Raw genomic sequence first — 14,121 nt, forward strand, 5'->3', positions numbered from 1 at the left:
CTATCCACAGTGGCTAATGCAACAGGGGGAAAATTTCCTGGCACTTGACTCAGGAGTAGCTGAACGCTCTTTTCCACCAGAGACTTGCTTTGAAGGCAATCCGTCTGCAAAACAGCAGAGAGCCCTTAGAATCTTCAGCATGTGTGCAGCAAAGTAAGGCAGAGTGCTCAGGTAGCTTCTGCAGATGTTCTTTAACCTGGTTGCAATCAAATTCCATAATCTCAACTGCAGATCTTGGGAGAGTTCCAGTATTATCAAGCTCAAGGACATGGGGAAAACCTGTTGCTGAACCCAGCCTATCAAACTTACTCACTGTAGCCCTCTAAAGACAAAATTACACACATGGAAGCCAGTGTACATAGTGAAGGACCACGCTGGTCGTGCCCACCTGCAATTGTTAGCTTGATGGCACAAGTCTATGCATGCATGCACCTATGTGGACTCCCTGCCCATGACTAAGAATATGAAAAAAAGCAGCATCCCCATTCATTCTGTATGCATGCAGGCTCCATGCTCATGAGAGAAGCAGTGAAGAATAGAAGAAGAAGAGTTTGGATTTATATCCCCCACCCCCTTTCTCTCAGGAGAAAGACTCAAAGGATTTCACAATTTCCTTTCCCTTCCCCCCCCCCCCACAACAAACACCCTGTGAGGTGGGTGGGGCTGAGAGAGCTCCAAAGAACTGTGACTAGCCCAAGGTCACCCAGCTGGCATGTGTTGGAGTGCACAAGCTAATCTGGTTCACCAGATAAGCCTCCACAGCTCAAGTGGCAGAGTGGGGAATCAAACCCGGTTCTCCAGATTAGAGTGCACCAGATTAGAGTGCACTGCACCATGCTGAACATTTAACCATGCTACTCTTAACCACACTGCTCTTAACCACTACATCATGGTGAACAGCTGTGTCGGACCCAAAATAAAATCCAAAAAACAAACCACAATCTGCATGATGTCTTTTATTAGGATCAGCCAAAGGATACATAATTTTGTGCTAGCTTTCAAGTTCGCCACAATTCTTCCTCAGGTTGCTTGTCTACATTTTTTAAAAGTGCTTCATGTTATTCAACCAACAGTGTCTCATGGGGGGGGGGGAGGTCCAGCACATGAAAGCCCACTTTCCTCTACCTGCACTGATTTCAGTGTGTATGATGTAGTTTATAAAGGGCTTCCACCTTGCATAGGGAAAGAATGGTTGTCATGATAGCACAATACATTGGTGGGGGGAGAACAGTTTTAGGAGCACTGAAGGTGTGGTGAATAACTGCTGTCTCTCAGTCATCCATCCATCACTTTTTTTAAAAAAAAATTATGTATCATTTGAATATTCCATTTTATATTAATACTCTTCTTCATTCGTTTCAAACAGTACATTTTCCCCCCTTTCCCCCTCCCCCCTGTAATTTCTTCATAGTTTTATCAAACAAACAGCAGTAAGTTCATTCTTTGTAATCTCTTCTCCCATATCTCCTCATTGACTCCAGCTTCTTTCATCCAGTCCGCATATATTGTCCATATCTTCAAAATTTCGCCCTGTTTTATCTTGCCACAGTTTATTTTTTGTTATTATATCGAAAATGTCCAGTGTCACTTGTTCCCAGATGCATTCCAACCATTTCTGGATTGTCCATTTTTTCTTTTCTTTCCAGCCTAAAGCTATTGTTACGTGTGCTGCTTTGATCATTATTTTATACATCCATCCATCACTTTTGATCAAGGGTGTACCGCCCAGGGTCAAATGTCCCTGGGCTGTGGCCATTTAGTCAAGTGGTGGGCATAAAAAACCCTGGGGCCATACACTGACCTGGTTTGTCATGGTGGGGGAGGGGGGACTCATATTTTGCACCGGGCTTCATTTTCCCCTAGTACGCCTCTGCTTTTGATCAACAGTTTATACAACTCTGAAATACTTTAAAGTGTTCAAAAATCTATTTTGACCAGATAGCAGGACAAAAGAAATTAGTGTGTTCGCCACAGGGAACAATTGCTCATGATTGTTTGGAGCAAGGAACTCCAGGGCTCAGATAACTCCCAGAGAGAACTGGAAACTGATTTACCCAAGATGGTCTCTGCATCCCCAAACATGTCCTGGTCATCAGACAGCACATAATCTTTCAAAAGATGTTGGTAGACATCTAAAAAGATCCCGCCTTCTCCAGCAGGAAATTCTAGGCGATCAGATAACCCTGGGCAGTTGGTGAGTTAATTTAGACTTTTCATCCAGAAGGTCTGAACAGCTGTTCCTGCATTGGATTATTATTACTAATCCTCTGTTGAGCATTCCCAGTGGGGGGGACAATATAAGACCCCCCTGGGATGACAATCTTGTCATGAGGTCATTGGCAAAGAGTTCACTATCAATAAGGCCTGAAGGCTGGTGAACAATATGTCATTATATAACTTATATAGAAAAGTACCAAACCTAGAATATTTCTTTTGACAGACTGATGAAAAACCAGAACGATGCATAAAAGGAAACAAAAGAAGCCGACTATTCAAATGAAGTCGCTTCAGTTAACTGGAAGTGAAATTTGATTTCAAAATTACCAACATTACAAACTCAGCTGTTGCTCAGTGTTTATGAGGAAAAACACCCTCTGGTGGACGAAATTTACACTCATTTGTGATGAATGTACCTTGATGAGGAGCATTCAATCAGGGTTAAATCATGAAGTGTATTGGGATTGTGAATCATTATTATTATCTTGGAGTTGTTTGAACAATCTAAGGCTCATTCCGCACATGCAGAATAATGCACTTTCAAACTGCTTTCAGTGCTCTTTGAAGCTGTGCAGAATAGCAAAATCCACTTGCAAACAGTTGTGAAAGTGGTTTGAAAACACATTATTTTGCATGTGCGGAAGGGGCCTAAGGCAGCCCCTGCAAATCTCAAGTCTCAAGGATGTCCTATCAGTCATGGGCCATCCATTTTCATTATCCCTTTCTAGTCTTCCTTTTATATAGGCTGTCAGTGTCATGTCAATGTAATGTGGTTCCTTTTGCTCTTCAGAAGTTAACTTGTTCTTTGCTTGTCCATGAATGTTCTGTGGTCGAATAGCTCCTAAATGGTCAGGCATTTGACCTGGGAAACAGACACACTACCAAGTCTATGGGCTGAACAGGACCGGCATTTTCCAGAAACAGCCCAGCTTGTATCTGAACTACCGTTATTATTTATTTATTTAATTTATTATACCGCCCACCCCCGAAGGGCTCTGGGCGGTGTACAAATAAAACACTTTAAAAGTCATAAAAACAATTAAAACAGAATAATGTAAAAAATAGAGGCAACACAACACAACTCAAGTTGGGCTCAAACTGAAAATCTAAGTGAGGATTAAGAACTTTGTAGAACCAGGTAAAATCTTGTTGGCTTCTGCAATGCTTGACCAGCTGAACTGGGAACTGCAGTACCATGTTCTCTCCATCCATTTTGGTGTCGCAGAAACACAGCAGGAAAGAAGTTGGAAAGTCCTTCCTCCGACAAACTACACTTCCTGGTCTGCGTTGCAATAGCTGAGATGCTTGCTATCTTATGGACTTGTGTTTTTTTAATATAATTTTTTTATTGTATAGAATATTATTATATTTGTTACATTCAATATGTTTGTTCCAACTATACATTTTTCCTTTTTCACCCCCCTCCCCCCCTCTTTTCCACTGATTATTTCAAGCAAGCAGCAGAAGGTTCATTCTTCTTATTCTCTTATTCCATAGTTCTTCGTTAAATCCGGCTTCTTCCATCCATTTTTCATACAATGTCTATAGCTTCATAATATCTTCTAGTTTCTCTTGCCATAGTGTATTTTTTGCCAGTCTCTCAAAAATCTCTAGCTGAATTTGTTCCCAAATATATTCCAACCATTTTGAGACTGTCCATTTCTTGTTATCTTTCCAGCCCAAAGCCAACACTGCATGTGCTGCTCTAATCATTATTTTATACATTGGTTCCAAATTTCTGTTCACTCTTATATCATCTATTATCCCCACAATTAATAAATTATTGTTTACATCAATTTTTACTTTTACTAACTGTTCTACATATTTCAAAATATTCTCCCAAAACTTTTTTACCACTTTCCCCCCCACCCCCCCCCCCCCCCCCCCCCCCCCCCAACACCCCCCCCCCCCCCCCCCCCCCCCCCCCTCCACCCCCCCCCCCCCCCCCCCCCCCACCCACCCACCCCCCCCCCCCCCCACCCCCCCCTCCCCCCCCCACCCCCCCCCCCCCCCACCCCCCCCCCCCCCCACCCCCCCCCCCCCCCACCCCCCCCCCCCCCCACCCCCCCCCCCCCCCACCCCCCCCCCCCCCCACCCCCCCCCCCCCCCACCCCCCCCCCCCCCCACCCCCCCCCCCCCCCACCCCCCCCCCCCCCCACCCCCCCCCCCCCCCACCCCCCCCCCCCCCCCCCCCCCCCCCCCCCCCCCCCCCCCCCTCCCCACCCCCCCCCCCCCCCACCCCCCCACCCCCCCACCCCCCCAACATCTGACTCCAATACATCTTTTAGCCTCCTTTCTTGGAATATAGCGGGTTGGAAGAACAAGGCCAATAATCCCGATTTCTTAACATTTCTTAAAGTTTTTAATATACTTCTGCTTCAAGAAACTTGGACCCCTCTCCCTATTGCAGTCCAAGGATATCAAGCGTACTGTCTTCCCGCTCATAAACCTAACAAGATGGGAAGACATCAGGCGGGTTTGGCAATCTTGGTAGCGCAAGAACTGAACCTCCGGATCACGGAGTTACCAGTATGCAACCATTTAGCACAGGCTGTTCTATGTGAGGGCTTGATTTCCCCCCTCCTAGTGGTAAATATCTACCTTCCCCCTAGGGTGGACAGCGAAACAGTCCATTCACATTGGTTGTGCATCATAGACTACTTAGTTAGCCTGAAACAACTACATCCTATGGCCGAAATAGTGGTGGCGGGTGACCTCAATGCGCGAATTGGAGGTAACGAGTCTGCCCTGGTTACATCAGTGGGGTTTGAACTTGAAACCCTTCCCTGGTTTTTTTCACTTCCCAGGGTCTCCAAAGATAATAACTCAAATATAGCTGGGAAAGAATTAATCTTCTTAGCTATACAGACAAATTTGTGCATATTAAATGGACTTTCCCAATTTGGTAGCGCTGGAGAGACAACCTTTGTTAGTAGGAAGGGGAGCAGTGTGATTGATTATATTTTAATATCTCCCAACCTTTTTGAATATGTAGGTGACTTCCAGGTATTGTTCCACCATTTAAGCGATCATCTGCCTCTTTCAGTTATACTTCAATTTAAAACTCTTCTTCATCCTCAGCCGGCAGTTGAAGGGAGTTCGCTAAATCACTTACTTCCCAGAGCTAGATGGTCTGAGGCATTGGAGTATAAAATTACACAGCTTCTCAGCTCCCATGAGCTGAAGCAATTGAGGCTGGATATGTTAAGTGTTTCCCTCCCAGAAGAGACGGTCTTAAAGCTTGATAATATCACAAAAAAAATCAAGGAATTAATCCAACAGTCTCAACACAAGATTATATCCTCGTCCAATAAATCTCCATGCAGGTTGGAATTCTGCTGTAGGAGTATGGCTATAAAACACTCACTGCGGGAAATTTATAAAAACTACAAAATCCAAAAATGGGATAGCTTGCCCGCAATTTACTTTACATTAAAATCCCAATTAGCATCGCAATTGCGGACTAACCAACAAGAGGCAATTGATCAAAGTTGGAAAGCCCTGATTCAATCAATACAGGACAATGACTCCAGAAGATTTTGGAAAATAGTCACTGGTGGGCTTAGAGAGAATAGTAGCCTTCCTTCCAGTATCTCAAGAACGCAATGGTATGAGTATTTTTTAGAAACAATGGGGGAGGGCCAGAATCTTCATTCCTCTCTGGCCCAAGTGTTACCTTCTGATAACCCCTGGCCCCCAGTATCCCCCCTTGAGATTGGGAAACTTATAAGTCAACTTAAATGTGGTAAAGCTGCCGGCCCTGATACTCTTTTACCAGAGCTGTTTATAGTATTCAGGGAATGGTGGTCACCTATATTGGCACAATTGTTTAACACAGTTAACCAAACAGGTATAATCCCCACTGTGTGGAACTATTCAATTATCATCCCTATCTATAAGAAGGGGGACCCTGCCAGTCCTCTCAATTATAGACCGATCAGTCTACTCTCAGTTCTGGGCAAACTCTATGCCAAATACCTCCTTGGGAAATTAACTGATTGGATTGTTGATAGAAATGTCATAGGGAAGGAACAGATTGGATTCCAAAGGGGCAAGTCAACCCTTGACCACTGCCTGGTGTTAAGCTGCTTGATAACCAAATACAAGAGGAAAAAGAGCCCCTTGTATGCAGCCTTTATCGATCTCCGGAGTGCATTTGATTCTATTAATAGAGAGATTCTCTGGAGGAAACTCAGTAGCCAAGGTATAGAGTCAAGGTTGCTCGAATTAATCAAGATTCTGCACACAAATACCTACTGCCATGTGAGATGCAACATAAAGGGATTGTTAACCCCACAAATTCCAGTTACTAAAGGAGTGAAACAAGGCTGCGTATTGGCCCCTACACTCTTTAAGCTCTTTATTAACGATCTAGCTTCCTCACTAAGTGAGGCCCAAGTACATAGTCCAACTCTGGGTTCAACTTCTATACCCCTGCTTCTGTTTGCCGATGATGCAGTTGTACTTTCACGTACAAGAGTTGGACTAAGGAGAGCCCTAGAGCGTTGCATAGAATACTGCACACTCAACGATTTGCAACTCAACCTAGATAAATCCAAAATTGTGGTATTTACCCATAAATGGAAAGCCACCATCTGGCGGGTAGGCCACAGTAGGTTTGAGCAGGTGCAGTCGTATAAATACCTAGGGCTCACCTACCATCATAGGGCCTCCTGGACATCTCATAGGAATCGGGCCATTTCCATCGCTAGATTAAGTACTTCAGCCATCATACGCTTCCTTTATGGGAAAGGCAGAGGATACATCCCTGCGGCATTGAGAGTATTTAATGCCAAAGTGAGCCAACAAATCCTTTATGGGATTCCCATCTGGATAGGGGCATGGAGCAGAGAGGTTGAAAGAATTCAGTCGCACTTTCTGTACAAAATCCTTGGCTTGCCCCATTCTGTCCCATACGCGGTCCTGTGCTTAGAAACAGGTCAGCATCGTCTGGAAACTCTGGCCTGGTGTCGAACATTCAAGTTTTGGGCCAGGATCTGTTTCAATCGAGATGAACGGGACTACACATCCCAGGGACGTACCATCCTCCACAGCACACCCAATGGTGCTTGGGCTAAAATCGAAGCCAAACTCAATGAGCTGGGTATTTCCTTGGAGAGGACCTGCTGATGCTAACAGAGCAGGAGGTCTATGGGAGGGCTATCAAGAAGAGACTTTTTTTGATAGAGAGTTCCAACAGATGCTAGAGGAAGCCAATAAAACCTGTTCCCCGATCTCTCTGGGAATACCCGGTGGGATAGGTTAGTGCAGCCCGGTACCTCTACCTCTGGTTGAGGCCGGTGGTATGGCCAAGGCAATCACCTTAGCTAGGTGTAATGCTTTGCCCTCTTCCTTTAGCCAGGGACGTCATCTTGGTATTCCACACAAAGAAAGGAAATGCCCCTGTGGCATGGGTTCTGTGGAAACAGTATCTCATATGCTGTTGAATTGTTCCCTTTATGAGAAAGATAGGAAGAAGCATATAATCCCCTCCCTGTACGGAAGTGAAGGCATAACAGATGATCAGAAGGTTATATATCTTTTAAATAGCCACAACCTTGATCTGTTGGAAGCGGTGGCTAAATTTTTAAACGGTGTTATTTCAATGCGCTTGAAATTGTAAAACTTGTTTTAAATTTGTGATGTATATGCGGTTCATATGCCATTAAAGGCATTCGAAATCGAAAAAAAACAAAAGGCGCAGCACAAGTCCAAGCAGCTAATCCTTGGAATTTAGCTGACAAGTTGTGCCAATATTTTCCTGGGAAAGCTTTGCCTATTGAACTAGAGATAGCACGGTGATTCAAAGGCTTCCTAATGGCCAATGAATATGGGGGCTAATTGCTTGAATGCTTTCCAGACTGTGCTTGTAGGCTTCCACCATTAAGCTGCGCTGCACATAATAAATGGTGCTTATTGAACGTAAGAAGTCTGTTACAATATAAGTAGGGATGGATGAGTGGAAAGTCAGAGAAAAGGGAGATATTTTTCCAGAAAGGAAAGAGGACCTACTGCACGCAGGCTGAAAGAGGCCTGTTCTTTGGGGGTTGTTGCCGGTGTATACCAAAATATGCCACTCACTGTCTGTACTCCACTTACTTTTGCTGTTCTTAAAATAAGGGTAAATTACCTGGCAGTAATGGATATTCAGCTGGCTCACAGTCATACAGTCACCCACTTTAACATATTCCAGCCTGCCAGTGATTTGTTTGCATTCCGGTTCCACACCTAAAAGGCAGGGGGGAAATGTTTGTGAGAACACCTGGAGAAAATGACACACACCAGGGCTGATGCTCCAACCAAGAAACCCAAGTGACTGCTTGACAAGATGGAGGAGGGCTGCAGAGAGGCCCTACTGTTTCCTAAGAGCAGACCTGACCTCTCAACAGCCCACAGGAAATAACTGTCCCTGCTGTCTCAGGGTGTGGTGGGATTGGAAAAAGGTCCTGAATTTTTGGGATCCAAAGAAGTACCTGGACAAAAATCCTGAAATGGTAATTTCAGGATAATGGAAAAGTGCACCATCCCTGAAAGCTGGATCCAAAATCAACACAACGTTTTTGAAGTGTTCACTCCTACTGTCTATTTAAGCTTCATCTTTGGATTTGGTTTACAGTCACCTGCACCATAGCATCACATGTAGCATCATGACATTATCCACCGAGTCATGTCAGTTGCCCTAGCCGATAGGTGTCAAACTCACAGCCCTCCAGATGTTATGGACTACAGTTCCCATCATCCCCTGCCAGCATCATGCTGGCAGAGGATGATGGGAACTGTAGTCCATAACATCTGGAGGGCCGTGAGTTTGACACCTGTGCCCTAGCCCATTGGATTAAGTAGCTGTATGGGCTGAGGTCATGCAGGTCAGTGAAGAAAGAAAAGGCACAGAGTCAAGCAAACCTTGCCAATATGTTTGGACAACAAATGTCCAGCGTTTCCAAAAACAAACGAGGTTCCTTTAAAACAGTGGTTCTCAACCTTCCCAATGCCGCAACCCTTTAATATAGTTCCTCATGTTATAGTGACCCCCAACCATAAAATTATTTGTGTCATGGTTCCTAGGACCATCGGAAATATGTTTTCCGATGGTCTTAGGCAACCCCCTCCAAACGGGTCATGACCCACAGGTTGAGAACCACTGCTTTAAAAGTTCAATCAGGGTACTTATTTATAAAGGATAGGAACTGCAATTTCTACATTCAGGATCCAGCAATGATCCCTGATACAATTAAAGAAGACATTGTGCGGAACAAATTCTACTGGAGAATTATGGTCCTGAAGTCTTAGGTCTTCCCCAGTGGGTTTTTATTTTCACTGCATTTACTCCATTCTCCCTTGCAGAGCACATCAATGCACCAAAACTCACAGTGCATTTTATATATTTGTCTAACAGTTCTGAAGTAGCCTTTTTTTGGGTAAGATTATGTCTCCCTGGTTTGCTAGGGCTTCATGTTTTCTTCTGGATGAAAAAAAAAAAAGAACAAAGCTTCCTGATTTGAAAAGTGTTTCCGGCTGTTGAGTGGCAAAAGCCAGCTTTGCTTTGAAGGATTTCATCACTCCATTTGACAAAACATGTCCAAGAAGAATGGAGATGCCGAAAGCCACAATAGTTGAACACAAACCCCACCACAAAATAACTGTCAGCACGGCGCTTGTCTTTTCTTTGCACCTGGCGGAGAGAGGTTTGATCTAATTGCACTTGTCTGCCTAACCCATTTTCAACGCATAAGATACAATGGAAGGACATATTACGGGACATTACTAATCTGCTGCTTGCAGAATCAAAAAAACCCCAAGACAAATATCAACTCACATTTGAGAAAAAATAATCAGGCCTATCTGTCTCAATATTGCAACATCCCAATTCTCAACTTTACAACATATCTTTAGGCTTAAATCCACTAATTTTTGCCTGGAAATGTCACAGGGTGGACTCAAGAGGTGTGTCCCACGCTTCCATGCTTCCCAGACTGCACAGGTCTGATTCTGATCAAGTCATAGACCTTTGCCACTCGTCCTTTTGTTCCAGCCTGCTATTTGCCCTGGTGTGAGCTTACTTGGGTACTTTTGATCCTCCTTGGTCTGAGATTGCAAATGCCTTCGCACACCAGGCAGTGGTGGGATTCAGCAGGTTCACACCACTTCAGCAGATCCGGTTGTTAAAATGGTGCTTGCATACAACCAGTTGTTAAATTATTTGAATCCTACCACCGGAGCCGGTGGTTAAATTATTTGAATGCCACCACTGACACCAGGTGCTCGGGAGCAGCAGCAGCAGCAGAAGGCCATTGCTTTCACATCCTGCATGTGAGCTCCCAAAGACTTTTGGTGGGCCACTGCAAGTAGCAGAGTGCTGGACTAGATGGACTCTGGTCTGATCCAGCAGGCTCTTTATTATGTTCTAATATGTTACTGCAATCCATCAGATCAAACAGAATGCCCCCTCTGGGCTTTCTAGTCAGCAAAGTTGCGCCTTGAGATTCACTCTAAAATTAGCAGTTTGATGCATGTCAACAAACTACCAGTAAATAATAATAAGCTGAATATTTATAGAGGAATGGATCTTGCTAGATTTCCACAAATATGTGTGCGTGAGTGTGAGTGTGTCCCTCTAGAGACTTCAAATAGCATTTCAGTGGGTATTTTGGACTGCCATGAAAAGAACTGAAGCAAGTCACCCCACACCCCTTGTGGCTGCAGAAATCTAGGTGAGATCCAAGCCATTGATCTTCAGTCTTCTCAGCAGTTTCTTCCTCTTAGCACCCTTTTCCTCTTCTCTTCCCTTACTGCCCTCAGCCTTATTTCCCCACACAGCTGTCAATTCCATTGGCTGTATCAACCCATGTGGTTGTAAGAAGCAATGAGGACAACCTCACAGAAAATGGCACAAATACAGCTGAAATAAATGCATTCGCAAGCTCCAAAAAGGGTCTGAAAACAAACTGTGCTTTTCAATGCTCACAAAAGAAACCACCAGAAGAGGCAAGTGGTTGGAGCTTGGCCCCCAAACTAGCCACCCGAATCTACCAGACCCAGCCACACAGCCCAGAAAACCCACAACAATCTTGCTGCCCGAATATTCGCACTAGACTGCCTAAACCCTGGATCAGAAGACAGCAAATCTACCCTTGAATCTGTTGAGTCAGAAACTGAATGTCGGCCAGAAGTGACGTTTTCAGAAATATTCAAAGACCACCTTAGCAAACGTGTTCTGTCATCAAAAGAAAGTCCGCATTGCTGGGGCATTCCCCCCTGCTCTTTCTGCTGTTTATTTTCTGCAGTATTTTCCTCAGTTAATTAAAAGTCTCTCTGAGCCTTTTAAATATTATGTTGACATCTGTTTTATGTAAAGGTTAATTGACAATTTTCAGTAACTGTCCGTGTGCCTTAATCCTGGTAGGCAGATAAAAGGCCTCTTAATTAAATTACCTGCTGAACACTCTTCAGTTGATAGTCTATTATATCAAGAGCTCCGCTGACTTTTATTTCTTAAAACCGGAACTTGCTGATATATGGATAAGCAATGGCAGGGAGCGAGCTTGGAGTTAACTTCCCCAAACTGGGGTTTTGTTACAGCAATTACTGTGGCTACACAGGGACCTGCGGCTGGGTGCCCCATCTTTTATTTATTGGCACACAAACAGAACAAAAAGAAAGAGGAGAGAGACAGAACGCAGGGCGGGAGAGGTGCTGACATTTTGACCTTCCAAAGGAAGGATAGCTTTCAGAACTACGCAAATTCTGCCTACAATTATCCACCATATAATTTGGCAACCTAAGCCTTTATTTAGGGTCAGGGTGAACAATTAACAGGGGAATGATGGGAAAGGGGGAAGAATAAAGGGGGGAAAAACAGCACAGCACTTAAAGAAATATAAAAGTCTTTTACAGACTTCTCATAGCAGATGCACACATTTTTGTGGATTCAGATTGGAGGAATTCTTCATTCTGGCATACCCCCCCTCCCCAGTTTATTTTTAAGACACCCGTGAGTAAGGATTACTCCCTTATGAGGAGTCTGACCTCCATGTTTCAGTAGAAATCTCTGTTTTGTGTATGCCCCCCCCTTCTGGAAATATGCAAGTTGGAACAGCAGAACTGCCCTACCACAACCTAAGCCAACAAGAAGAAAATGAGGGCAGAGCAGTAAATCATTCAGAGATGTGGCAGGCAATCTCCTCTGTGTGTGTGTGGGGGGTGTGGGTGTGTGTGGGTGTGTGTGGATGTGTGTGTACTTAAGGCTGACAGAACCTTTACTCAATGTATTAATTTCCTATTGTACACTAGCAGCTCTTTCACACACACACTAATATGCCCCTGCAAAAAAAGGTGTAGTGGCTGGATACTGGACTAGAACTGGGGGACCCGGGTTCAAATCACCACTGCCCTGATGGTCACTGGATGATCTCGAGCCTATCACTGTCTCTCACGTTAGCCTACCTCACAGGGATGCCATGAGATAAAACGGAGAGGGGCGCGATGTACACTGCCTCATGCTCCTTGGAAACATGGCAGGATACAAATGTAATAAATAAATAAACAGTCTTAAGCCAACAGGCACAATGTGAATGAGCCAAGGATAAATTCGTTTAAATCCTATGGCCATCAAACTGAAAGTCAGAAGTGCTACTATTTTGACTGCTTATCTACAAACATTTCAGAGGGAAGATCACTCTCATGACCAAGAAGTAATTGAAATGTCCATAAAATCTGCACATTCTCCACTGTTCTTGTGTCTGGAGGTCAAACCAAGAACCGGGCTGGCTTTCTTTAGTTAGATCCATGGAAGGTCATACTGATATACATTGCTAATTCATAATCGCACTGTTTCATGATTCAGCCATAAACAACTCACAACATATATGTAGGTCTAAACAATAACCTGCATTAAAGTGTACTCTTATTCTAAAACTAATTTGGCTGATTTATTTTCCCTGTATTCTTGGCATCAATAGTTCTATATTCAGAAATGTGGTAAAATATTGTCCTTTCTCAAAAAGAAGACTTACATGTCTCACAGCAGGTATTTTCAACCTTGGAAATTTTACCCTGCAAAGAAAAAAATATCTCATTTCAAAAAACCTTCATATTTTGGAAAATCTTTAATTGCTTGCTTGCTTTTTCTCATTCTTTTTCTCATTCTCATTTTTCTCTCTTTATTCTGAAATCTGTACTTTTGGGACAGCTGGCAGAACTTATTTTAAGAAATTCAGAACTAGGATTGGAGAATCAGGTGCAACAAATTCTGGATTCAACCCGAATCTGGGCGAATTTAGGCATATTTAGGCAAAAATCGTCCAAATATGTCCTGCCCAAATATGAACGCATCTAAATGCAAGGTATTCAGGCTTTTTTGGTTTTTCTTTTGGTGTTTTCGCATTTTGGCCTGCTGGGGGTGCATTTTTAAAGCTAATGGCCCCAAATTTCAGGGTATCATCCGGAGACTGTCCTGATGATAAATGCACCCCTGCAGGCCAAAATGCAAAAAATGCACCAAAAATACAAAAAAAATCAGACATACCCAATTTTTTTGGGTATACCCGAATATTCAGGTATATCCGAATATGTTATTATTTGGGCATCTGTATGAATAAATCCAAATCCGAATTTTACCAAATTTCTAGAGCATAGGTGTCAAACTTGCAGCCCTCCAGATGTTATGGACTACAGTTCCCATCACCCCCTGCCAGCATCACGCTGGCAGGGGCTGATGGGAACTGTAGTCCATAACAACTGGAGGTCTGCGAGTTTGACACCTGTGTTCTAGAGTATTGACCAAGCCTACACAGAACTGTTGCCAAAAATGGCAGCTGCATCTCAAGTTCTTTCTGCATTTCTAAAATATCTGGCAGATCTTCCCCCATGTTCTCATGCTGTATTGTACTCTACATATCGCTGCCC

General features: G+C 43.9%; 1 protein-coding gene across 1 annotated transcript in view; it reads right to left on the reverse strand.

Annotated features, from left to right (window-relative positions):
• Nucleotides 1-14,121, reverse strand: part of VWF (von Willebrand factor) — a 156,143-nt gene continuing 142,022 nt past the window's right edge. The window contains exons 50-53 of the mRNA XM_048515347.1: nt 13,230-13,269; nt 8,317-8,445; nt 2,055-2,183; nt 1-104 (exon numbers count right to left, since the gene is read on the reverse strand). Of these exons, the coding sequence (XP_048371304.1) occupies nt 1-104; nt 2,055-2,183; nt 8,317-8,445; nt 13,230-13,269 (402 nt within the window). The remainder of the gene's footprint in view (nt 105-2,054; nt 2,184-8,316; nt 8,446-13,229; nt 13,270-14,121) is intronic.

Source organism: Sphaerodactylus townsendi, linkage group LG14 (assembly GCF_021028975.2).
Source record: "Sphaerodactylus townsendi isolate TG3544 linkage group LG14, MPM_Stown_v2.3, whole genome shotgun sequence".
In the NCBI taxonomy this organism is placed as follows: Eukaryota; Metazoa; Chordata; class Lepidosauria; order Squamata; family Sphaerodactylidae; genus Sphaerodactylus; species Sphaerodactylus townsendi.